Source organism: Rhinolophus hipposideros (genome assembly GCF_964194185.1).
Source record: "Rhinolophus hipposideros genome assembly, chromosome: 9".
In the NCBI taxonomy this organism is placed as follows: Eukaryota; Metazoa; Chordata; class Mammalia; order Chiroptera; family Rhinolophidae; genus Rhinolophus; species Rhinolophus hipposideros.
In genome coordinates, this window is record NC_138055.1 from 7,689,395 (window position 1) to 7,711,787 (window position 22,393).

At 39.6% G+C, this 22,393-nt stretch overlaps 1 protein-coding gene across 1 annotated transcript in view; it reads left to right on the forward strand.

Moving 5' to 3' along the window:
• The window catches only part of ENTHD1 (ENTH domain containing 1), a gene marked incomplete at both ends in the record, with an annotated part of 91,513 nt that overhangs the window by 61,562 nt on the left and 7,558 nt on the right, over positions 1-22,393 (forward strand). The window contains one exon of the mRNA XM_081059260.1: positions 14,529-14,918. Within this exon, the coding sequence (XP_080915386.1) occupies positions 14,529-14,918 (390 nt within the window). The remainder of the gene's footprint in view (positions 1-14,528; positions 14,919-22,393) is intronic.

Below are 22,393 nucleotides of genomic sequence, written 5' to 3' on the forward strand. Positions count from 1 at the left end.
TATCTATGAAAGAGTAACAGAGCAGATTTCTCAACAACACAGTAGAAGCCAGAAGACAGGGAATGATATCTTGTACATTCTCAGAGAAAGTATCTGTCAACCTAAAGGGTGTAATCATTAAGAACAAGAGTGAAATAACATCAGTGTTTTCTTTTTTTAAAAAAAAAAAAAAGACACTTCAAATAAACAAAAACTGTATTTACCAACACAGACCTTCAGTAAAGGAACTTGTATATTTTTAGGAAGAAGGAAATGATTCCAGAAGGAAGATCTGAGGTGTAAGAAGGAGTGATGAGTAAAGAAATTGGTAAATGTGTAGGTCAATCTAAATAAATGTAGTTAAAAAAATAATTATAACACCTAATTTTATGATGTTAGAAAAAAGAACTAAAATGTTAGGTAACAGTAACATATAATTGGAGAGGGGTAAGTTAGAGTTACAGAGTTCCAAAGTCTCTGACTAATAATTCAGGAAGTGGGTTAATATATTAACTTTAGCCTCTGCTAAAGTCTCTGACTAACAATTCAGGAGGTGGGTGCATATGTGAATTAGGATGTTAAATAGGACTCTTTCTGACTCTTTTGTTTTAGGTGCTAATAATAAAATGGATGTCAGATATCAAATCCATATGTGGACATTTTTAAAGGAAATGGATGAAAACCTTCTCTGTAACCATTGAGCCCCATCCTTTTGGGGGGGTGGGGAGTTGGAATCCTATAAGGGGACAGTGTGGTAGAAGAGGTGAGATTTCTTGGGAGGGAGCTGGGAGCAGTAGGAAGACTGCCACTCGCTAAACCCAATCCCAGTGAGAGAGGCTCTGAAATATGTCCCTTGGAATTGAAGAACTGGTGCCAGACTTATGCCTAGAATTGGAGTCAGGATCTGACTCCGGCCTGGGAAAGAGAAAAGCTGATGAGTAGCTTTGGTGGTAAAGCCACGGAGGCCTGGTGAATTGGGAGTGGCCCATGCCATTTAGCTGATAAATGCAAGGGCTGCATAGGTTGTGCAGGAGAGAGAGCCATCGTGGTCACCTTGGGGCTTGTCCACGAGGGCTGGCAGGAGGGCAGAAATACTGTAGCAGAAAGCGGCAAGAGGTCTGTGACGACAGTGTCACAAACAGCAGTGGGTAGAGATGCGTCCGTCCCAAAGCCTAGAGTCGTCCCTGGCTTGTTTCTTTCTCTCGTATCAGCTCTGCCTTCACAATATAACTAGAATCAGATCCCTTCCATTGCTTGTCCCTGTCGTGTCTACCGTTATCACTTATGTGGGTTACTCAGTAGTCTCCTAACTTGTGACCCTGCTTCTTCCCTTGTCCCCACAGCCTTTCTTCACATAAAAGCCAAAGTGATTTTTATAAAAAGTAAGTCGTATCATATCGTTCCTTTGTTTAAAAACCCTCCTAGGTCTTCTCATCTTACACAAGGACGGCTCTGATCTGCCACCCAGCCTCATCCCTGGCTTCCTCTCCTGCCGCTCCTCCTCCTCATCATTCTGCCACAGGCCTAGGCCCCTGCGTGTTCCCCGGACTTCCTGCCTCTGGGTCTCTCCAGTGACTCTGCCCTCTGACTGGAACACTGCCCTCCACTAGTCCACACTTTTTCCTCGCACCTCCTTCAGCTTTGTCATCAAATGTCACCTTAACAGTGAGGCCTGTCCTCTCCCCCACCAGCCTGCTCATTCCCTGGCACTCCCTGCACCCCTAATGGCTTCACTGACCTCCACAGACGCTGCCACCATCTAACTGACTGTGACAAAAACTGGTGCAGTTGTAAATTTCTTCTTCCCCCACTGTGACCTGAGCTCCAAGAGGACGCAGACTGCATTTTTGTTCGCTGTTGTCGTTTTAGTACCTAGACTAGTGTGACACGCTGCCCAATCAATATCTTCTGAATGAATGAAGGTAGGAAGTGAAGGATGCAGAGGGAGGGGAGACTAATCCATCTTAAATGCCACAGTCCTGGTGACAGGAGGATGGGAATTGCCATTGGGTTTCACAGTTAAGATGTCAGTGATGGCCTCGCAAAAGACAGCTTCCGTTGAGAGGTAGGAATGGAAGCCAGATCGTAGTGTTGTGAGGAGTTGAACAGGTGAAAAGGAAGTGAATTCAGTGGGATAAAAAAATGATTATTTTCAGTGTGTTTAGGTTTGGGGAGCAGGAGAAAGATTAGACAACAACCAGAGGGGCCTAGAGAAGAAGTATTTAAAATAGGAGAGACTGGGCACCTCTGTGAGATGAGAGGAGCAGGCTAATAAAAAGAAGTGGAAGACAGGGAGCAGAGAAGGTGACCTGAGTGGTGTTTCAGTGACACAGAATGCAGGACAGGCCTGAATGGACGGGTTTCTGGACCTTAAGCCTGCAGGGAAGGGTGTGAGGAACAGTTGTGCTGTCGTCCAGTTGCTAAGCAGGGGGACGAGCAGCTGAAGCGGGTCAGGTTGAAGGCCTCTTTTCTTGATGGATAGGGGAGAACATCATCTACTAAAAGTGAGGTAGAAAAGGTCCAGTTGACAGGCTACCTGAGGAGAATGGTGAATATTTGGAATTGTCTTTGACGGAGAGACCTCAGGACAAGCAACAGGATTGATGGGCACACCTGAGGAGCCAGCTGACTTGGAGACCATGGGTTTACATTGTGAATCTTCTTCAGCAGTGGTCAGTCACCTGGGAGCGGACAGAAGGATGGGATTCTGACGTGTGTCAGGCCCCAGTGCTAGATGCAAAGATTAAAAATCATTGGCGGGGGTGAGGTGGGGTGGGGCATGCGGTGGGATGTGGCTGGATGTCCCACATGAAGCAATGGTGCAGTTAGGGAGCTCCGCAGGGTAGACTCAGATTTACTCCACAAGAAAGCCAGCATTTGGGTACCTGTCGTAGAGCGGGCATGGGTGGCCATATTAGCCAAAGAAGCAGCAATAACCAGCAGATACATGACCACAACAGTAGCCGCATGAGAGACACCGACACTTGTGTCTGACTGCCCTTCCTCTGTTCTAACACCCAAGAAGAGCAGAGTTCAGAGGAGGGAGCTGTGACCTATAGGCTGCTTTGTCCCATAAGTTGACTTCCAGAAGAGGAAAGGAAAATAAAAGTAAAAGAGGAGACCAAGAGGAGAGAGCAGCCATCTCACAAGCACAGAGGTGTGACAGTACCGGGTGAGCAGGGAAGTCATTCAAGTGGTTTAGAGTGGCTGACGTGATGGAGCAGGTAATTAGACTGGAAGGATAGTTAGAACTGATTAGATGTGATGATAAACCTCTCTTCTCATGTTTTCATTTTCTTTGATCTCTGTGCTGGACGTTTTTCAAATCTCTTTGTACCTATCTTCCAGTTCCCAATTTTCTCTTCAATGGGAGTTAATCTGACGTTTAAAGTCAACCAATTATTTTTTCATTTCAGTTATTTTTCATTTTTGGAAGTCTGCTTGGATCTTTGTTGAATCTACTTGGTTGTATTTTTATAATCTCTTGTCCCTTGCTCATATTTGCTAGCTTTTATTTCTTTACACATATTCAGTGTAGCTGTGGTTATTTTATCTTCCCTGTTTTGTAATTCCAGCGAATTACAATCTATAAAGGCTGTGCTGGTCTAAAGGCTGTGCTGGTCTAACGCTGCTGGCTTTTGTATTTTCAGGCACAGTGACTCGTACATGTCTACCCTCACTACATTTGTTGCAAAAATGAATGAATGAAAATATGTGGAAGGTGCTGGAACAAACAGAGCAGATGAAACATTAATAAAGTACAATCTAGTGCTGTAAGTCATATTATTAAAACATAAGCAAGGAGCTATGAGAACAAGGACCGTACACTTGCGTCTGCCTGGGGGGGAAGAGAAATGGTATGTGTCGTCTTAGGTATTCAGTGAGATGTCTTCCAAAGGGACAGATATAACACATGAAGTTTTTGTAGGTGTTTTTTCGTTTTCGTGGGTTTCTGGTTTGGGGGTTTTGTTTGTTTGTTTTGAGTAATAGCACACTTGTGCTTCATGAGAAATAGCACTGTGTCTGAATTCACAGTGTAAATGACATTCAAAGGTTTATTGCAGACTTACGCATGATTCTTACTCAGTATTGTGGTAAGAAATTTTATTATTGGTCTGTACATCTAACGGGGAAAATGGTGAAGAATTCTTGTTCTCATTGCCGTCTTTCCAGTACACCAGTTCTCCTGAAAGAACCAGTGGGCACAAAGGGTGTGCTTTGTGCTGGTGGCCTATAAACACAGGGGTTTCTGGAGCGGGGGAGTGTACCTGGTGTGTTCCGGGTCCTGGTGTGTTCCGGGTCCTGTCTGCTCCCACTCAGGTCACGGCGGGAGATCCCTCCTGATTCCAGTTCTTCCCACTGTTCCATAATTACAAACCCAGTAAATAACTACACAGCGTTTACTCTGTGTCAAGTACCATTGCAAGCATTCCATATATTTAATTCATGTCAGAAGTAAACCTCTGACCCAATCTAGCTTGATTTCTTACTCTCCTAGCGTTACCTGTAAGGTGTTATTGTCATTATAAAGATTAGTTTGAGGGTCACAAACACTGGTGCCTTCAGGCCCCTGCTTGTCTCTAAGCATGGAGACCTTAGCATTGGAGACAGAGTCCGTTTCCACTCCAACCTAAGAGACAGAAAACACTGACATAGGGAATGATCACCAGCTTCCCAAAGACATTCTCAGCTTCCATCTTTATCATGATAATCTGTTGAAGGAAAGTATGATTTTTTAAATTGATCGAAGCATAACTATGGTGTAAAATTTAATAACGAGCATCGTGTACCTATTTCATAATGCATTTATTACAATCCATTTCCATGGCTGAAAAGGCTTCAGCTGTGGACTTGAAGAGATTTTTAAAGAAAAGCACCTTTAAGTGTATCCACATCTCTATTTTCCTACGAGAAGTTAAACTATTAATTCAAAATTATATTGAAAGTAGTAAATATACTTGGCATATTTTATAGCTATATTTTCCAAATATGTTTTCTTATTTTAATATTTGGATATAATACATAATACAGTTAAATGTAATGATATAAGATAAAAAAATTCTCAGAATCTACAATTGTGTGTATACATACACACTCACAAACACACACACACACACACACACACACACACACACACTCTTAACAGAGACCATAGGGAAATTAGTTATTCTAACTTATTATGATTATTTGGGGTTTCATGTATATACTGTCAGACAAATATATTAAGATTTTTATGTCAAATATGTTATTAAGGTTTCATATTAAATATCCATTTTAAATTAGTGGCATGTCTACTTTAAACCAATATATCAATGAGCAATTCAGATCACCCCTCTATATTAACCATTTATACCTGTGGCCTCTTAGCAAAATGCCGTATTATCTTCAGACCCTATATCCTTGATTAACATAATTACTAAAGTAGAAGCTCCTTCAGTTATACATTTTTAAACTACAAGAAGACATATTTTGGCATCTATCTTTTGTCATGCTTGCCAGCTCCCTGCTATGTAGTTGTAATTGGATACTATGTATCAGACCAACAGGAGAACTGATACCAGCAATAGTTCTGTTGGGGTATAACATTCATTATTAGATACACGGTATAATGGAATATAAAATAATATTCAGTAATTCTAGTACCTGAAATAAGGCTGCAGAATTATTGAAAAATGAAAAAGAGTTACCAAAATGGAATGTTCCTATCTGTAGGCAAAGTCTTTTAACTCAGAATTAAATCTGAAGTTCTCTTTCAGAAATGATTTCATTGTCTTCTCAAACTAGCAAAAACATTTTCAGTACCTTCAATAGCATAGCTATTCTCTTTTGTCCTTGGGCTCAAAGCATGGAGGTGTGTTGCTATTGTGTGTTTTGTGTGTTTTTTCTTCCTTACTTCAGGCATTGTAGTGATAGTCTGTATTTAAATTTGCAGTCTGACATCTTACATAGAGAATAAGCTGCTTCCTAAAAATAACTATCAAGAATAATCAAACTAGCTTTGATATGACCAACATTTCAAGGTCCCATTTTATGTTCATCAAGTATATTAGCAGGTGTAAAGCACTGTACAATAAAGAAAACTAGATACAGTCTTAATTTAATACTAGGCTTCCCATCCAAGAGCCTGCTGGGTACATACTTGAGAACAAAGCTCTTTGACATTCAGGTTTAAATGGAAAGAAAATGAGAAACCAGATAAAGCAAGCCAACCAAATTAATTCATTCTCTGCTCGTCTGTGCCTTTTCAGTGGAATTCAGAGAAATTCTCTCTCAGGGAACTCTGGGAAGCCCTCATGAAACAATCACGTTAGTGTTTACAGTGTATACATTTTATGTGATTTGTGTTCAAACATATAAATATTCGTTGCTGTTCTCCATCAACCCCACAAGTTCTGGGCTCCAGAAAATTTTCCATAAATGCTGTTCATTGTTTATATGGATCTAAGATACATAGACCAACTCTGTACCTAACTCAGTTCCTCTCCAGATGGCCCTGCGTCTCTGAAAGCACCACCAGGGACAAATGGAGTGATCCCAAGGTAAAACTTCACTCATTTTAGAGTTTTGAACTGTGGGAACAATTGTTAGTAAAGAAACACATGCTATAGCCGGTCCGAGCAGACTTTTTGTTCCTTCCTTTATTCTTCTAGGAAAAAGAGCATTGATTGAGAATTCAGGAATCGGGGTTTCTCATCCTGCTTCCGCTCTTCAATCATTGTGTGCTCCTGGAAGCCTCAGGGTCTGTGTGTATGACGACGGGTCAAAATAGTCTAGTTCTCTAAGATGTCTTTCTCTCCAGTTGAGTTTATTTTACAGTTAGACTATCCAGATACTGATTCGTTGAACAAACATTTATCAAATGGTTGTCAGGTACTCTGCTAGTCACCTGTTAAATAAATTGGATAAGATGTGTGCCGTGAAGGGATTTGCTGTCTAATGGAGGTGACAGATAATATATGCAAGAAATGATAGCAAGCCATAAACGACAAATTTGTTTACTGCTGTTATCAGAGCTTAGAATAATACCTGCCACATCCTTGTACTTAATACATATTTATCAAATGGATTAATAATATTTGACATAATGAAATATGGGGAAAATATGAATACTTATGTTATGCAAAACTTTTCATCTTAATTCGGAAGGTAAACTATTTCACAAAGGCAGTCGTATTTGAACTGAGTGTAGAAGAACGAAAGCATTTTTGATGGAGAAAGAGAGTAGGGATGAAAGATATATTTTAGGCTGAGCGAACAGCGTGAGCAAAAGCACAGAGACGTGATAATGTATCTCCTTCTAATGGGCTTCACCCTGGAGGTTGGAAACCGCTTAGCTAACTATGAAGGGGTGGGGGTGGGGGAGCATTTCAGGCCAAAGGAACAGCATGAGTGAAAGCTGGGTGCATAGAGGAAGCGTGGGAGATTTGACGAACTGAAAGAACTTAAGTGTAGCAGGATCATACAGATTTAGAAAAAATAGTACAAAGTGAGGCAAGAAAGACAAAAGGGGGCTAATTTATGCAGAGCCTTATAAATCATGTTAACTAGTTTGAAGAAGTAGTGGAGAGAAGTGACATCATCTGATTTTCATTTTAGAAAGGTCACACTAGCTGTGCTGTGCAGAATGAACTGAGGGGACAAAACCTCTTAGAGGCTGTGCTAGCAACTGTATCTTCAAAATAACCTGAGTGACTGGGAAGTTGGTGGTCACATTAATAGAGGTAAAACAAACATCCAAAGAGGAGGATTCTGGAGGTCAGTGAGACCTCCCTGTGCAGAGGGATAGGTGTGTGTTTAGGGCTAGACCTCAGCAGGAGTCAGGGCTGAGGATTAAAATGTGTGACTTACTTGCATACAGGTGCTAGTTCTAGTCCTAGTTTCAGTAAGATAACTGATGACATCACCTTGGGAGACTGTAGAGGAGGAAGAAAAGGGTCAAGAATAGACTGCGTTTTAGAGGAAACAGGACTTGGGAACAATACGGATGAAGAGATTGCCTAGAGAGCCAGCCAAGTTCTCTTGAAGCATCTATAGAGGAAGGAGTTTCAAGGAGATTGTATTAATATTTCGGTTTCATTCCTCATCATTCACACTATCAGGCAAGAGGTCCGCCAGACCTGGCTTCTTTCTTTCTCTCCAGATTTGGCTCCTCCACTCTCTGCCACACACTTTGCACTGGTGACACTGAATGGTTTGTATTGTTCCATCCATTGGACACCCTTCCTGTCTTTCTCATCTTGGCTGACTTTCCCAACCTTTTAGCTTGGCTCAAACATCACCTCTTTTAGAAGACTTCCTGGAACCTCTTTTACATCTTTGTACCTCTAAACCTGGCACAGTGCCTAAATTTAATTTCTTGGTACTTGTTTTATTATTAAATTAACCTTAGAATCTGAATTAGTTCATTGGTCTCTGGGTTGATTTCCTTATTTCTATTCTCTCCCAGCCCAGAACATTTCATTTAAAAATAGAACAATAATTTTCCTAAAGCACTGTATCAGCCAGAGTCCAGTCAAGAGACCAAAAAACAGTGCCAGTGATGTTTCTCACTACTTCACTATCACAATCAATGCACATATTTAAAGTGTATAATTTATGCATTTGATAGCTTTTTAATAATTTGATAAGATATACATACACATCTATAGAATGACAACCACAATCAAGATAATGAACATGTCCATCACCCCAAAAGTTTCAGTGTGCCCTTGGTAATTCTTTCCACATGCCCTGCGCCATCCCTTTCCCTATGTAACCACAGATCTACTTTCTGTCATTATAGATTATTTGTTTTTCCTACAATTTTCAATAAATGGAATCATATTGTAGGTACTTTTTTGTCCGACTTCTTTCTCTGTCTGGCATAATTATTTTGAAGTTCAACCATGTTGCTGTGATATTAATAGCTCATTGATTTTTATCACTGGGTGGTATTTCATTATATGGATCTACTATAATGTGTTTATTCATTCACCTGTTGATGGGCATTTAGGTTTTTTTCAGATCTGGGCTATTACAAATAAAGCTGTTATAAATATTTGTGAAGTGTTTGTGAGGACTATGGTTTGTTTTCTCTTGGGCAAATACCTAGAAGTGGAATGGCTGGGTCATTTTGTAATTCTGTGTTTAACTTTCTGAGGAACAGCCAAACTGCTTCCCAAAGCAGCTGCACTATTTTACAGTCCCACCAGCAGTGTGTTACTCTACCCGTGTCCTGTGAATGGTGAGGTATCTGCTGGCTGGTGGAGCGTGAGCTCTGCAGAGCACGCCTGCTCTTCCTTTCAGGGCTGCTTGCCCTGGTTTCCGGCAGTTTCCTTACCTCCATGCACGATAGCAGGTCTCCACAGCTTTCTCCAGGGCTCTGCACTGCAAACTCCAATCACGGTGGCTTCCCCAGATCCAGGTGGAACGGAGACCACTGCCCTCTGACGAGGTCCCCGTTCCTGCTCTGTGGCCTGAAAACTCTCTCCAGGCAGTACACTGGCACAATCCTGGGCTTACCTTGTGTATTTCCCTCTTTCAACATTCACTATCCTGTGCTGTCTGATGCACAGTGTCTGAATACACCGTTTCATTTGTCTGAATACACTGTTTTATTTATTTTGTCCAGGTTTTTAGTTGTTGCAAGCAGTAGGTTAAATCCAGACCCTGTTCCATCTTAGCCAGAAGAGAAAGTCTAATCAACACTAGTTATTTTAACAGAGAATTTCTTCTTTGACCCATGGATATTTAAAGTGTGTTTTTAAATTTCCAAATATTTGGGAGTATTTTTTTGGTGCATTATTGCTATTTATTTCTAATTCAATTCCACTGTGGTCAGAGAATTTAATGTAAGAACTGAAGCTTTTTAAGTCTGTTGAGACCTATTTTATGGCCCAGCATATGATCTATCTTGATAAATCTACCATGTGTACCTGCAAACTTCCAAAAAAAAAAAAAAGAATGTATATTCTGCAGTGGTTGAATGTGGTGCTTTATAAACGTTGATTCAGTAAGATGGTTGACAGTGTTGGGAACACTTCCCAACACTATACTGAGAGCGTCTGTGTCTCCCTGCTTCTCTACCTGAAACTTTTCTCTGGAACCTTGACACTCATTCTACGTGGCAGGATAGCCTAGAAATGCCACAGATTTAGCACTCCTGGGACAACCTTCAGCCAGGCAAGGTAAGAGTGAGTAAATATTCCACCTCCCCATTCCTGGAAGGGCTGTTCTGAGGCACCCAGCAGGATTGAACCTCATTGGCTCCCATTGGTAACCTGGTCATTAATACACTGTATTGGCTTTTGTCCCCTTTGTACTTGACCTTTCCCAGTCCCTCAGTTGTGTTCTTGGGATCACCAGCCTTAGTCAGTGATCCAAGTCTTTTTCTCAGAGTCTGCTTTTGGAAGAATCCAAACTGGAACATGTTCAATTTACTGTGTTATACAAATATATATTCTTTATGTTCACTCACTTACTGAGAAACTACAATCTCCTAGATATTGTCAAATTAAACTTGTAACTTATATTATTAGTTATTTTTAGTTATATTTTTATCATACATATGCTTTTGAGTGTGTGTACATCTATGCAAGTATCTGTATATGTATATATTGTTTCTTTCTACCTGTCTACCTACCTAGCTATCTAAAATCCACACTTGATCCTAAGTTCGCCGACAGTAGGAACTACGACTTCCACTTATATATATTGCCAGTGCAAAAAGTGGGTGCTCAATATGTGTTTCTTTATTGATCATTCTTACTTTTAGTCTTCACCATGTCGTATATATCATTATACATAAAATCAACATATAAAATTGATATTAGATACTTTATAAATTAAGGAATTATTAAATTTAACAAATACTAGGGGTGCCAAAAAATGTATACAAGTGGACACTTTGGTCAACGTGGCTCAAGCAGTAGTTCACTATAATCAGAAGTGTCTGGATGCTGATGGTAACCACTATGAGCACCTCCTGTAATTGCAGAAGTCAAACGTGACTTGTATTCATCTTTTGTTATCGGTATATATTGAGTATTAGAATTTTAAGACAGTTTTCCTTTCTTAAAACATGTATATATTTTTTTGGCACCCTCTGTATTTGTATACCTGCAAAAAGCTCTATCTCACATATAATTAGGTGAAAAACTGAGTTTACATGAAGAAATATTTATTATTTCAGAGAAGGGAAGGATTAGGATGGAGTGATAAACTTGATTGGAAATAGCTTCCAAACGTAGTAATTTTTTGAAATGGGCCTTAAGGAATTGATAGGATTTAAACGGATAGAGAAGGGGGAGAAGGTGTTCCAGTGTTAGAGTGCAGGGTAAGGGATCAGTGGTAATGGAGATAAACAGGAATTAACATGGAGAACGAAGATAAAGGGACCTCAGTGGATATGGGGCGTATGAGTAGTGACGACAGTGGCCTGGCGGGTTAGTTTTCTGTTGAGTAGTGATAGAAATAAGTAATGGAGCGCCTTTAAAACCCAAAGAATTTAGACTTTGTCACTGAAATAAGAGGGAGTTTTTGAAGGATTTTTGAATATGAACTATAAATAACTAAAGTAGGGATTAAATTGAAGAGGATTAACTTGGCATGTTGCACAGAAAGAGCAGGGGTGGAGCAAGGCTGATGGCACAGAAACCTAGTTCAGCTTGCTTTCTAGAATTTTCAGGCCTCTTTAGCATTCTGTTTAAATAAACATTTCCTCTTTTAGATAATCTATGCATTTGAAAATCAGTGCTTTTTTTTTTTGTCTTCATGCTTTTTTCTTTTAGATCATAGTATTTTATTCATTGAAAAGGTTATGGGTTAAAAAGAAAAAAAAAATGTCTAAGCAACCAAATTTCTGTTCTTCCTCAACTATTGGGAAAGGGAGTTGATAGAAACAGAATGACTTCAGTCTGGTTTGTTTCATTGAATTTTGAGGTATTTTTTATTCTTTTGTAATTTTAAGTTTTCGCACTAAACATTAAAACAATGGTAATATAGATGACATTATACATTATACATATACCATTTTGAGATTTAAATTGAGTGTTACGAATATTTTCATCAGAAAGCCTTTGTTCTGAATTATCTTAGGTTACATATTACTAAATTTTAAAATGATTCTATTACTATAGAAAACGACTTTGCTCCCCATTTTCTCACATGTAACATGAAAGTCAGTGAAAAAATATTTGACTGAAATTTACTTTTTTTTTTTTTTTTTTAATTTTTTTGGGAAACAGGAACAGGACTTTATTGGGGAACAGGGTGTACTTCCAGGACTCTTTTGCAAGTCAAGTTGTTGTCCTTTCAGTCTTAGTTGTGGAGGGCGCAGCTCAGCTCCAGGTCCAGTTGCCATTGCTAGTTGCAGGGGGCGCAGCCCATCATCCCTTGCAGGAGTCGAACTGGCAACCTTGTGGTTGAGAGGATGCGCTCCAACCAACTGAGTCATCCGGGAGCTCAGGGCAGCTCAGCTCAAGCTGCCTGTTCAATCTTAGTTGCAGGGGACAGAGCCCACCATCCCTTGCGGGACTCGAGGAATTGAACTGGCAACCTTGTGGTTAAGAGCCCACTGGCCCATGTGGGAATCGAACCGGCAGCCTTCGGAGTTAGGAGCATGGAGCGCTAACCGCCTGAGCCACCAGGCTGGCCCCCTGAAATTTACTTTTAAGGAACACGTTTATGTAAATATGGTGATGTACTTTGGAATATTATAAATCTAATATTCTAAGAATATATCAGTGTTTTTAACAGAACATTTTATCAACTAGATATAACTTGATTATATGCAAATTAGGAGTATCATAGAAATTATTTTCATCTACCAGTCTTCCATTTCCTTCAATCGTTATTAAGTAACCTATATTCAATTCAGGGGTAAAAAGGCATTATTTTTCCTTTATCCTTGTGCTTCAGTTTGTCCTTTCACTCAACGAGCAGTTATTGAACACATCCTGGGTGAATGGCACTGTAAGGTGCTGGGACACAAAGATAACTCCTAATAAGATCTCCTCAAGGAGGCTGTTTTCAGGTATGGGGGTCAGACTTATACTAAACGAGATGAAGTGTTACTATCACGCACAGGGCTCCAAACAGGATATGTTAAGACAGACCATAATAGGATAGGGGCAGGAAAGAAAAGGATTGGGGCAAGATTTATAGGGAAGGTGATACTTGAATTGAGTTTTAAAAGATGAAAAAGCTTAGGGATGAGAGAGGGTTGGGGAAAACAGAAATTCCTGGTAGAGGTAGTGATGTAAGTTTCTTGAATTGTCTGACTGGTATACTAGCAGCGTTATTTTGCTCAGGCTGGCCTTCAACTGTGAATGAAAATGGATAGGAAGGTTTTTAGTGTCAAAGAAAATTTCTTTTTGTTAATAACTCAGAGCCTGAAAGTGATGATGATAGCATATAAATGTGCATTGTAGGTACATAAATGTTGAATCACTGATGTTGTACACCTGAAACTAATATAATATTGTATGTCAACTATAATTTAAAGTAAATTTAAAAAAATAAATGTGCATTATGAGGTTTGTTATGATGTACATTGTGATATATAAACACTCAATGATGAATTACACAATTTCTGTATCATCGTCTTTTTTCGGAGCTTCAAATGATAGAATCTTCCTTTTGCCCTCTCTCACCTAGTTATGCTTCTAATTTCATGAACTCTCCCTCTTAGAAATCAGTTTCTTTCCATATCCAACTTCAGATGAAACTATTTGAGAACAAGTCAAGCACTGAGAGTGTTGATTAACAATTGGCATCTAGAAATTTGGACCAGGCTCATAATTCATAGGTTCAAGAGATATATATTCCTATTTCACACCTATTTTAAATTTCAATTCCTTAAAATTCCTCCAATTGCTTCTATTTGTAACAAACATTATTTGTCTGTCATATTCCGGGTACTTTGTTATATTCTATTTACTTTGGTGATATTAATGAATAAAATGGACAAAGATCCCCAACCTGATGGAAATTACATTTTAGTAATCATCTCAATGGCTCTGAAAGATTGCTTCTTTACTCCCACGTAGACAAAGGGTTTAATTAAAGTTAGGCTACTCCCTAAAGTAATTTCTTTCATAGGCTTTGTAGAAACACTGGGGCAAAAGGACATTTTATTATTTCAGGGGAAAAAGACATTTTTGTAGCTGGGGGTTCTGTAAGGCTAGACCAGTATTATGTGGTATATTTTCTCTAGTTTATCTTGTAAAAATTGGAAGTTTGAAGGTACTAAAAATACAGTGGCTTCAGAGACAGGTAAATGGGTGAAGGGAGATATATTTAAAGACTGTCATTTGGAGCTTTCCTTGCCTTGCACTTCAATAAGGGGAGAGAGAGAGAGAGAAGGCAGCCACCAAATGACGAATGTATCAGTTGTAGTGTGGATATACTTCAAATAGGCAGAATGGAAACATAGTAGGAAAGTAGAAATCACTAATAGGAAAGAATGCTGTAAGGGCATAAAAAAGATTAATTGATTAAAATTGCAACATTTGAAATCGAGTATTTTTGGTTTTATTTTTTGAGTATAGTTTTTATTTGGTATTTTACAGATGCAGTGCCTCCTCCCTCAGAAAATAACCCATCTCTGCAGACAAATGTGAGTTTAGACAAATCAGACAGTACCATTACAAATACTGTAACAGAAAACTCTTTGCAAATGCCTCTAAAAGAGCAGTCAACTGCAAAAAGTATTGAAACATTGACAACTTTGCCAGCATTTTGGTCAAGTAAAGAAGAGTTTATCAGCCCTAATTTAAGGATATCAAAGTCAGATTCTACTTTCTACGACCAAGCCTCCGTAGAGACACTCTATGTCTCTCCCTCATTCAAAATGTTTGATTCATTGAAGGAGATTGTAATCAATAAGGACTCCCAGAAATCAACACAACCCAGCATTGCTCAGACGAATAATGAAAACCTCAAGACCTTAACAACATTGGGTGAGTCTAAAAAAAAACCCCACCACAAACAAACAAACAAACAAAAAACTCCTTTGAAGCATTCATCTTTTACTTTTCTCTGCTTTCTGTCCCCTTTTTTTGTTACCTCCTTTCACTCTCCATCCAGTGGCATGAAATAAAGTACATGCCATAGAAGTACTTCTTAGTTGTGTCCCTTTTATTAAAGGGCTAATAGGCAGTTCATTGTCTTGGGTTCCAAATGTTTGATTAAAGCACAAGTTCTGAGAAATTTTGATGGAGAACAAATTAGAAAGAACCAACATTAATTAAGACCTTGCTGTTAGACATTTAGGTTATTTATTAAGAGACTATATGAAAAAGAATTGGTTATTGTGTGTGTTGGTGTATACACAAACCCAATATATGTGCACGTGCCCTTTTTTTTTTTAACGGGCTGTGTACTGATTGCAAAAAAAAGGGCTGGAGAATCTCTTCTTTTTTCTGTCTTATAAAACATTGAGAGAGTTGCAGTGCTGTTTTGACTGGATGATGAAGGATAAAAGCGGTCGAGATTCCAGGTTGTTGGCTGTCATTTATTAAATCCTACATTTTATGATTATACTTTCTTCTGTAAAGTTAATTAGTAAGAAAATAATTTGTTTGCTCATGCATTTTTCAAAGACTAAATCGTCTTATTGGTTCTTATTATAATAATGCTTACTAACGCATATAAAGTTTTTAATATAAGTCTTTTAAATTGCCTCACACTCAGGTCCAAAGTACCATGTAAATACAAACAGTAGAAGCCAATATGTTGAAGTTAAAGAAATGTATCTTGGTGCTAGTAAGGTCAGTGAATAATAAAAGATTCTCCTTATAACCCTTTCCAGAATTTTTAGAATTGAATAACCTAAAAATACTGATTCTAGTTTTGTCACCAAATTCACTTTTCTGCAGAGACCGTTGACGTAACCAGAAACTGGTTATAATGGCTTATGTGCATGGCGGTCTCCTGAGAAGTTGTTACTTTTGGTTAATTTCTTTCACAAATACTACAAAAAGATAATTGAACATCGTTTTTGGCACTGCCTGTGTGCCAAGTACACCTAATTATAAAAATGAGCTAGAGTTCCTCCAAAACCAGTTAGCAAGGAGGACTTTTGCTTCTACTTATAATGAAGTAGATAGTATTGGTCTGACCCTCCACCAAAAATACCAGTTAAAGCTGGAAAACTATTAAAAACTGGTTTGAAGTCAATTGTAAAACAACCAAGGTGGAAAACACAGGGTGGGTCAAGATCATAGGGAAAAGGGCCATGATATTATAGTATAATAAGAAATGTATATTTGGTCTTCTTTCTGGGTTCCTGGCACAGCTTCTAAAACTCTTGTTATTTCCTGTGTGATCGAGTGAGAAGAGTGCCTTTTGGTATTTGTAATAAGCCCCTTTCAATCATACCTGAGTTTATGCTAATGAGCTGACTCTTGGAGAATGGGGCTGGTTGCCAGAGTGACAACCAGGTGATCAGAGGTTGGAACTCTCAGCCCCACCCCCTGGCCTCTGGGGAGTAGGGAGGGGCTGGAGGTTGAGTTAATCACCAATGGCCAGTGATTTGATCAATCATGCCTACATAATGGAACTCATATTCACCTCAGTTTTCCATCTTTGGATCCTTTGCCTATTATCACAGCAGGGTGATAGAAGCTGAGGGAAAATCAGGGAATGTCAGGGAATACCACCTCTCACTGAGCTTTGGAGATAAGGTTAGAGTTGGGGCTCCTACAGTGGCAGATTCAAGGGTCCAATATTCCAGAGGGGAGGGAATCATAGGGAAAAAAGTCCACAAGTCTTTGTACAATTTCTCACAGAAACATTTGCCTATTGCTAAGCTAGACATGTTCTGGATGAGATGCCAAGAAACTGAAAGGGAAGCAGCTTCTAAGAGGGCAACAAGCTAAGCAGAGATTCTGAAAATCTCGTGGTCCTAGGAGACAGCGGTTGGAGTTCAGGATATGCCTAATGCAGAGGCCCAGAAAAATACTCCATGCTTTCAGCTGGGACCTCTGACGGGCTCCACTCTATGCATCAGAACTATACGCTAGGAGTAAGGACAAACCAGAAGTACAGCAGCCCTCACAAATGCTGCAACCCAGCTTCAACTACAGCTTCGTGATAGCCTCGTTTGTCGGTCTTCTAGAAGACAGTGCTTTCTTGAGAGCTAATACCATTGTTCGTGCAAAATTTTTGGCATTCAACAAAAAAATTACACGCCATACCAGGAAATGAACAAATGGCCAGAAATATAGGAGTAAAACAGACAACAAAGTCACAGATAATCTAGACACTGAAGTTGTAAGACAGATCCTTCTAAATAATTATGATTCATATGATCAAGAAGACAGAAGAAAAGATAGAGAATTTCATCAGAATACGAGTAGCTATAAAAAAAGAATCAAATGAAAATTCCAGAGCTGAGAAATAAGAAGTTGAAATTAAGACTCTATCCTTCCAGAAAGGGCATTCCAGGCTGAGGAATAATATTGAGCTGTGACTGAGCAAAGAGATCTTGGGGACCTCGGTGGAGTAGCCAGAGTGACCAGATAACTAATATTCCCCACTTAAACTATGGCCCCCTTGTCATGTTCCTAAAGATCAAATAGCCTTCCAGGCCCTGCGCAGTCTAGCTTCTGCCTCTCTCAGCAGCCTGGCGTTCTTTCCATTTGTCAAATAAGCCATGTGGCCTCACCACCTTTGGACTCTCGTTCCCTCTAACTTCTTACCCACCCCTTCTCTAATTCACTCGTACTCATCCTTCAGAGGTCAGCTAAAGTATCACTTCTTCACGATTTCCTGACCCCTAGATTATTTCAAATCCCCCCAACTGTATGCTATCTTAGTACCCTGTAATCCTCCTTGGTAGCACTTATTGCATTCTAATTAAGTATAATTACATGCGTATTAAGTTGTTTATTGTCTTTCCCACCCAAGTGGAATGTCAGCTTCATGCGGGAAGCAACCATGTCTGCCCTGCTTATTGTTATACCCCCAGCACCAACCATAGTGCCCTGCATATAGGGGCACTCAATATTTAATAAGCAAACTAAAGACAGCTTAGTAGAGCAGGAATGGAAAATGTGCGTGAAGGAGGAATAGAAGAAAACACTGGACAATTAAGCCAGGACAGATGATGACTTATATAGCCAGGTTCAGTTTGGGCTTTATTTTGAAGACAATGCAAGTCACTAAATAGGTGAGTAGCTTTACAAATGTGTTTTAGAAAAATTATTCTGTCAGAGAATGTGGTAGATTGATTTGCAGGTGGTGCAACAGGGCAGCAGCACCTCAGAGGCTGTTGTAGGAAAGGAGGGCTGAGAAGTAGGAGACGGGAAGGCGGGATAGAAGGAGACAGCAGGAGATGGAGCATGATCTGGGGGAGGTGGGCCAGAATCCAGAACAGAGTCACCTCAGCCTGAGGGCCTGTAAGGAAGGAGGAGAAAGGATGAGGGAAGGGTTTTGTTGATTTTAGTAATTAAGACGTATGGAGCCTTTGTGTGCCATATTGGCCTCAATATCTTATTGTCTGATGTCACCTGCCAAGACTGAGGAGTTGGGAGTGGCATAGTAGCATGAAGAGACTGGTAGAGATTTCGAGTAGCCACTCTAGAGAATGGAAGAGGGAGCTAATAAGACACTGATAAGATGGAGTAGTCATTTGTAGCAGTCCTGATTTACGGGATCCTGTGCTTTTCTCCAATAGTGCTGAGCAGCCTGGGCATAGGAATGAAACACATAGATATTTCAATTTTATATACCACATTATCAGTGAAATCATATGGTTCTTGACTTTTTCTGTCTGACTTGTTTTGCTTCGCATAATAATCTCAAAATCCATCCATGTTGTCGCAAATGGCACTATTTCATCTTTTCTTATGGCAGAGTAGTATTCCATTGTGTATATATGCCACATTTTCTTTATCCAATCATCTGTCGAAGGACACATTGGTTGTTTCCATGTCTTGGTAACCATAAATAAAGCCACAATGAACAACAAAGGAACAAGACAAACTAATGAAGAAACAAAAACTCATACACACAGACAATAGTTTAGTGGTTACCAGAGGATAAGGGACGAGAGGGTTTGTAGATGAGGATAAAAGGGATCAAATAAATGGTGATGGAAGGAGAACTGACTCTGGGTGGTGAACACACATGATATATAGATGATGTATTACAGAATTGTACACCTGAAACCTATGTAACTTTACTAACAATTGTCAAACCGATATCCTTTAATTTAAAAAGAAAAGAAAAAGGCAGATATTTAAATTGAAATAGGATTAGGACAGAGATTGGCAAACTGCAGTCTCGGGGACAAATCTGACCCCCTGCCTGTTTTTATAAATAAAGTTTTATAGGAATACAACCACACTAATTGGTTTAATATTGTCTTTGGCTGCTTTCGGGCTACAACAGCAGAACTGAGTAGTTGCAACAGAGACTGTATGTCCCACAAAGCCTAAATATTTACTATCTAGTTCTTTGCAGAGATGTTTGCTGACTCCTGGATTAGGAATTAGCAGCATGTAAGGCAGAAGACAGCAAGAAAGGTGTAGCAAGAAAGTGGTTAAAATGATGGATAATGGGGTCCTAGACTGGACAAGAAAGGAGGCAGAGCCAGGTGGGCGCTGATAAAAATGAGAGAACAAAAAAGAATCTGTTGTGTCAGTGAGGCCAAAGTGTAAATGTATTAGAAGGAATGAGGGGGCTGGAAGTAATCGAGAAGGAAAGTAATCTTGGAAAAGCTTTCAGAGCGAAGCAGTTCTGAGTGATTATATGTTCTAGGGAGTACTCAGAGGAATGGCTGAAGGTCATTGTATTGAGGTTGAGGAATTCCAAGAAATGAGGAAAGGATAGATGGCTAGTCTCCATGGACACTGGCATCACCTGGGATGATGGAGGATAGATAAGATGGTACAGTATTTCCCCCCTTAAATGTGGTTTTGCATTCCAAAACTTTACTTACCACCAGGCAACTGTGGTCCAAAAATATTAAACAGAAAATTCCAGAAATAAATAATTCATGAGTTCTAAATTGTGTGCTGGTCTGAGTAGCGTGATGAAATCTGTGTCATCCTCTTCTATCCGGCTCAGGACGTTTATCATCCCTTTGTCCAGCTTGTCCACGCTGTATGCGCTGCCTACCCATTAGGCACTAAGTAGCCATCCCGGTGATCAGATGCACTGCCGTGGGATCTATCACGGTGCTTGTGTTCAAGTCACCCTTATTTTACTCGATCATGGCCCCTAAGTGCAAGAGTAGGGATGCTGGCAATTTGGATACACCAAAGAGAAGCCACAAAGTGCATCCTTTAAGTGAAAAGGTAAAAGTTCTCCACTCAATAAGGAAAGAAAAACATTGTATGCTGAGGTTGCTAAGATCTATGGTAAGGACGAATCTTCTGCCCATGAAATTGTCAAGAAGGAAACATAAATCTGTGCTAGATTTGCTGTCGCACCTCAGGCTGCAAAAGTTATGGCCACAGTGCGTGATAACTGCTTAGTTAGGATGGAAAAGGCATTAAATTTGTGGGTGGAAGACGTGAGCAGAAAACATGTTCAAGCCAACAGCATGTTGCACCATAAAAGCATTGAGCCTGTACGGAGACTGCAGCTAGGGCTCCCCTGGAACGAGCGCCCACATTCACGTCACTTTTATTACAGTATATTGTTATAGTTGTGCTATTTTATTATTAGTTAGTGCTGTTAATCGCTTACTGTGCTTAATTTATAAATTAAACTTTATCAGGGATATGTATGTACAGGAAAAAAACATGGTTACAAATGACCCTGAACAACACCGGGTTGGGGCACCAACACCCACCTGAGCAGTCAAAACTCTGCATATAACTCTTCACTCCTCAAAACCTTAACTATTAGCCTCCTGTTGACCAGAAGCCTTACTGACAGTATAAACAATCGATTAACACATACCTTGTGTGTTATATGTATTATATATTGTATTCTTACAATAAAGTAAGTTAGAGAAAAGGTTATTAAGAAAATCAAAAGAAAGAGAAAATAAATTTACAGTATTTATTGAAAAAATCTGCATATAAGTACATCTGCGTGGTTCAAACCCATGTTGTTCAAGGGTCAGCTGTATATATAGGTCTTGGAACATTTCCCCCTTGGATAAGGGGGAGCTGCCGTATCTATCTTCTGGTTTTAAGAAGTATTTATTTATATGAAGAGTCCAGGTTTGATGTTATAAATTCTTTGGAGATAACGAGCTGGGCAAATTTAAAAAATACTTGCACACTCGTGTTTTAGTGGATCTCAAATATCAGGGAGGCTGTCTGAGGCCACTGGCTAATACACCTTAATATTTTTACTGAATGAGAGGGACCGATTTGATTTGCTACTGCAACCTCCTTTGACCTTTTGATACTAAATCCCTCCGTTCTTAGAGCAACCCATTCCTTCTGCTCCTCCATCTAAATTTAAGTTATTTATTTGTAGCTCAAACTCTTCTTTTAGGTCATTAGATATCTTATCATGCATACTAAAAAGGGAAAAAGAGCTAGTGGATGTTTAGAAGCCAGATCTCGTGGCAGGCAGCTTTCTTTATATTCTCATAAGCACAGTCAGTGTGTTAGACTGCACTAGACTTTAATTTTCTTTGGAGGGAAAAACGCTACTCTGTACTTTCTTATGTTGGGATAGTGGTGAGTGTTCTCATCCTTTGTTTCTGTGTTTCATTAGTTCCATTTTTAACTCTGGTTTTCAGTGGTAGTTGTTCCGGATTTTTCAGTTCATTTTTGCTAGGGAAAGAAACGAAACATATCACACACACACACACACACACACACACACACTCATTCACCGTGCTCTTTTCATTTTTTTCTCCAAAAGGCTTCAGAGCCAGGACAATGGACGATTTCCCTAAAAGAAATGGGGGAAATGACAGAACACAGTTCTGCAAACCATCTCAGCTAACCTTGAGCTACTGGTCGGGCTGGTTTAGCAGAAGCGTGTTGAAGGGAGCCTTACACACAGGAAAGTCACTGCCAATGTTCTGCCCCGCCCCCAGACACAGCCCCTCCCCCAGACACAGCCCCGCCCCCAGACACAGCCCCGCCCCCAGACACAGCCCCGCCCCCAGACACAGCCCCAGTGGCTCTTCTAGCCGCACAGCTCCTCTTACTGCATATGTGCAGACCAAAGAACACACTGAGCTGATTTTTAAAATTCAGCGAACCAAATTCATTCTTCATAGGTAAGCGAGAAATCTCATCTTTAATCCAGTAATGCAGTTTTTCAGTGAAAATTTAGTATAAGTGATTTAGAGGCAGACTTATTAGCATTTCTCTCTAACCATATCTTATTCCTAAATCGTTTCTTTTATGTAGCTTAGTTATAATCATGACATTAAAAATAAATTTTCAAATATTATTTTTAAAAATTGAGACCTAATTCATATACCATAAAATGCACTCTTTTAAAGTGTACAATT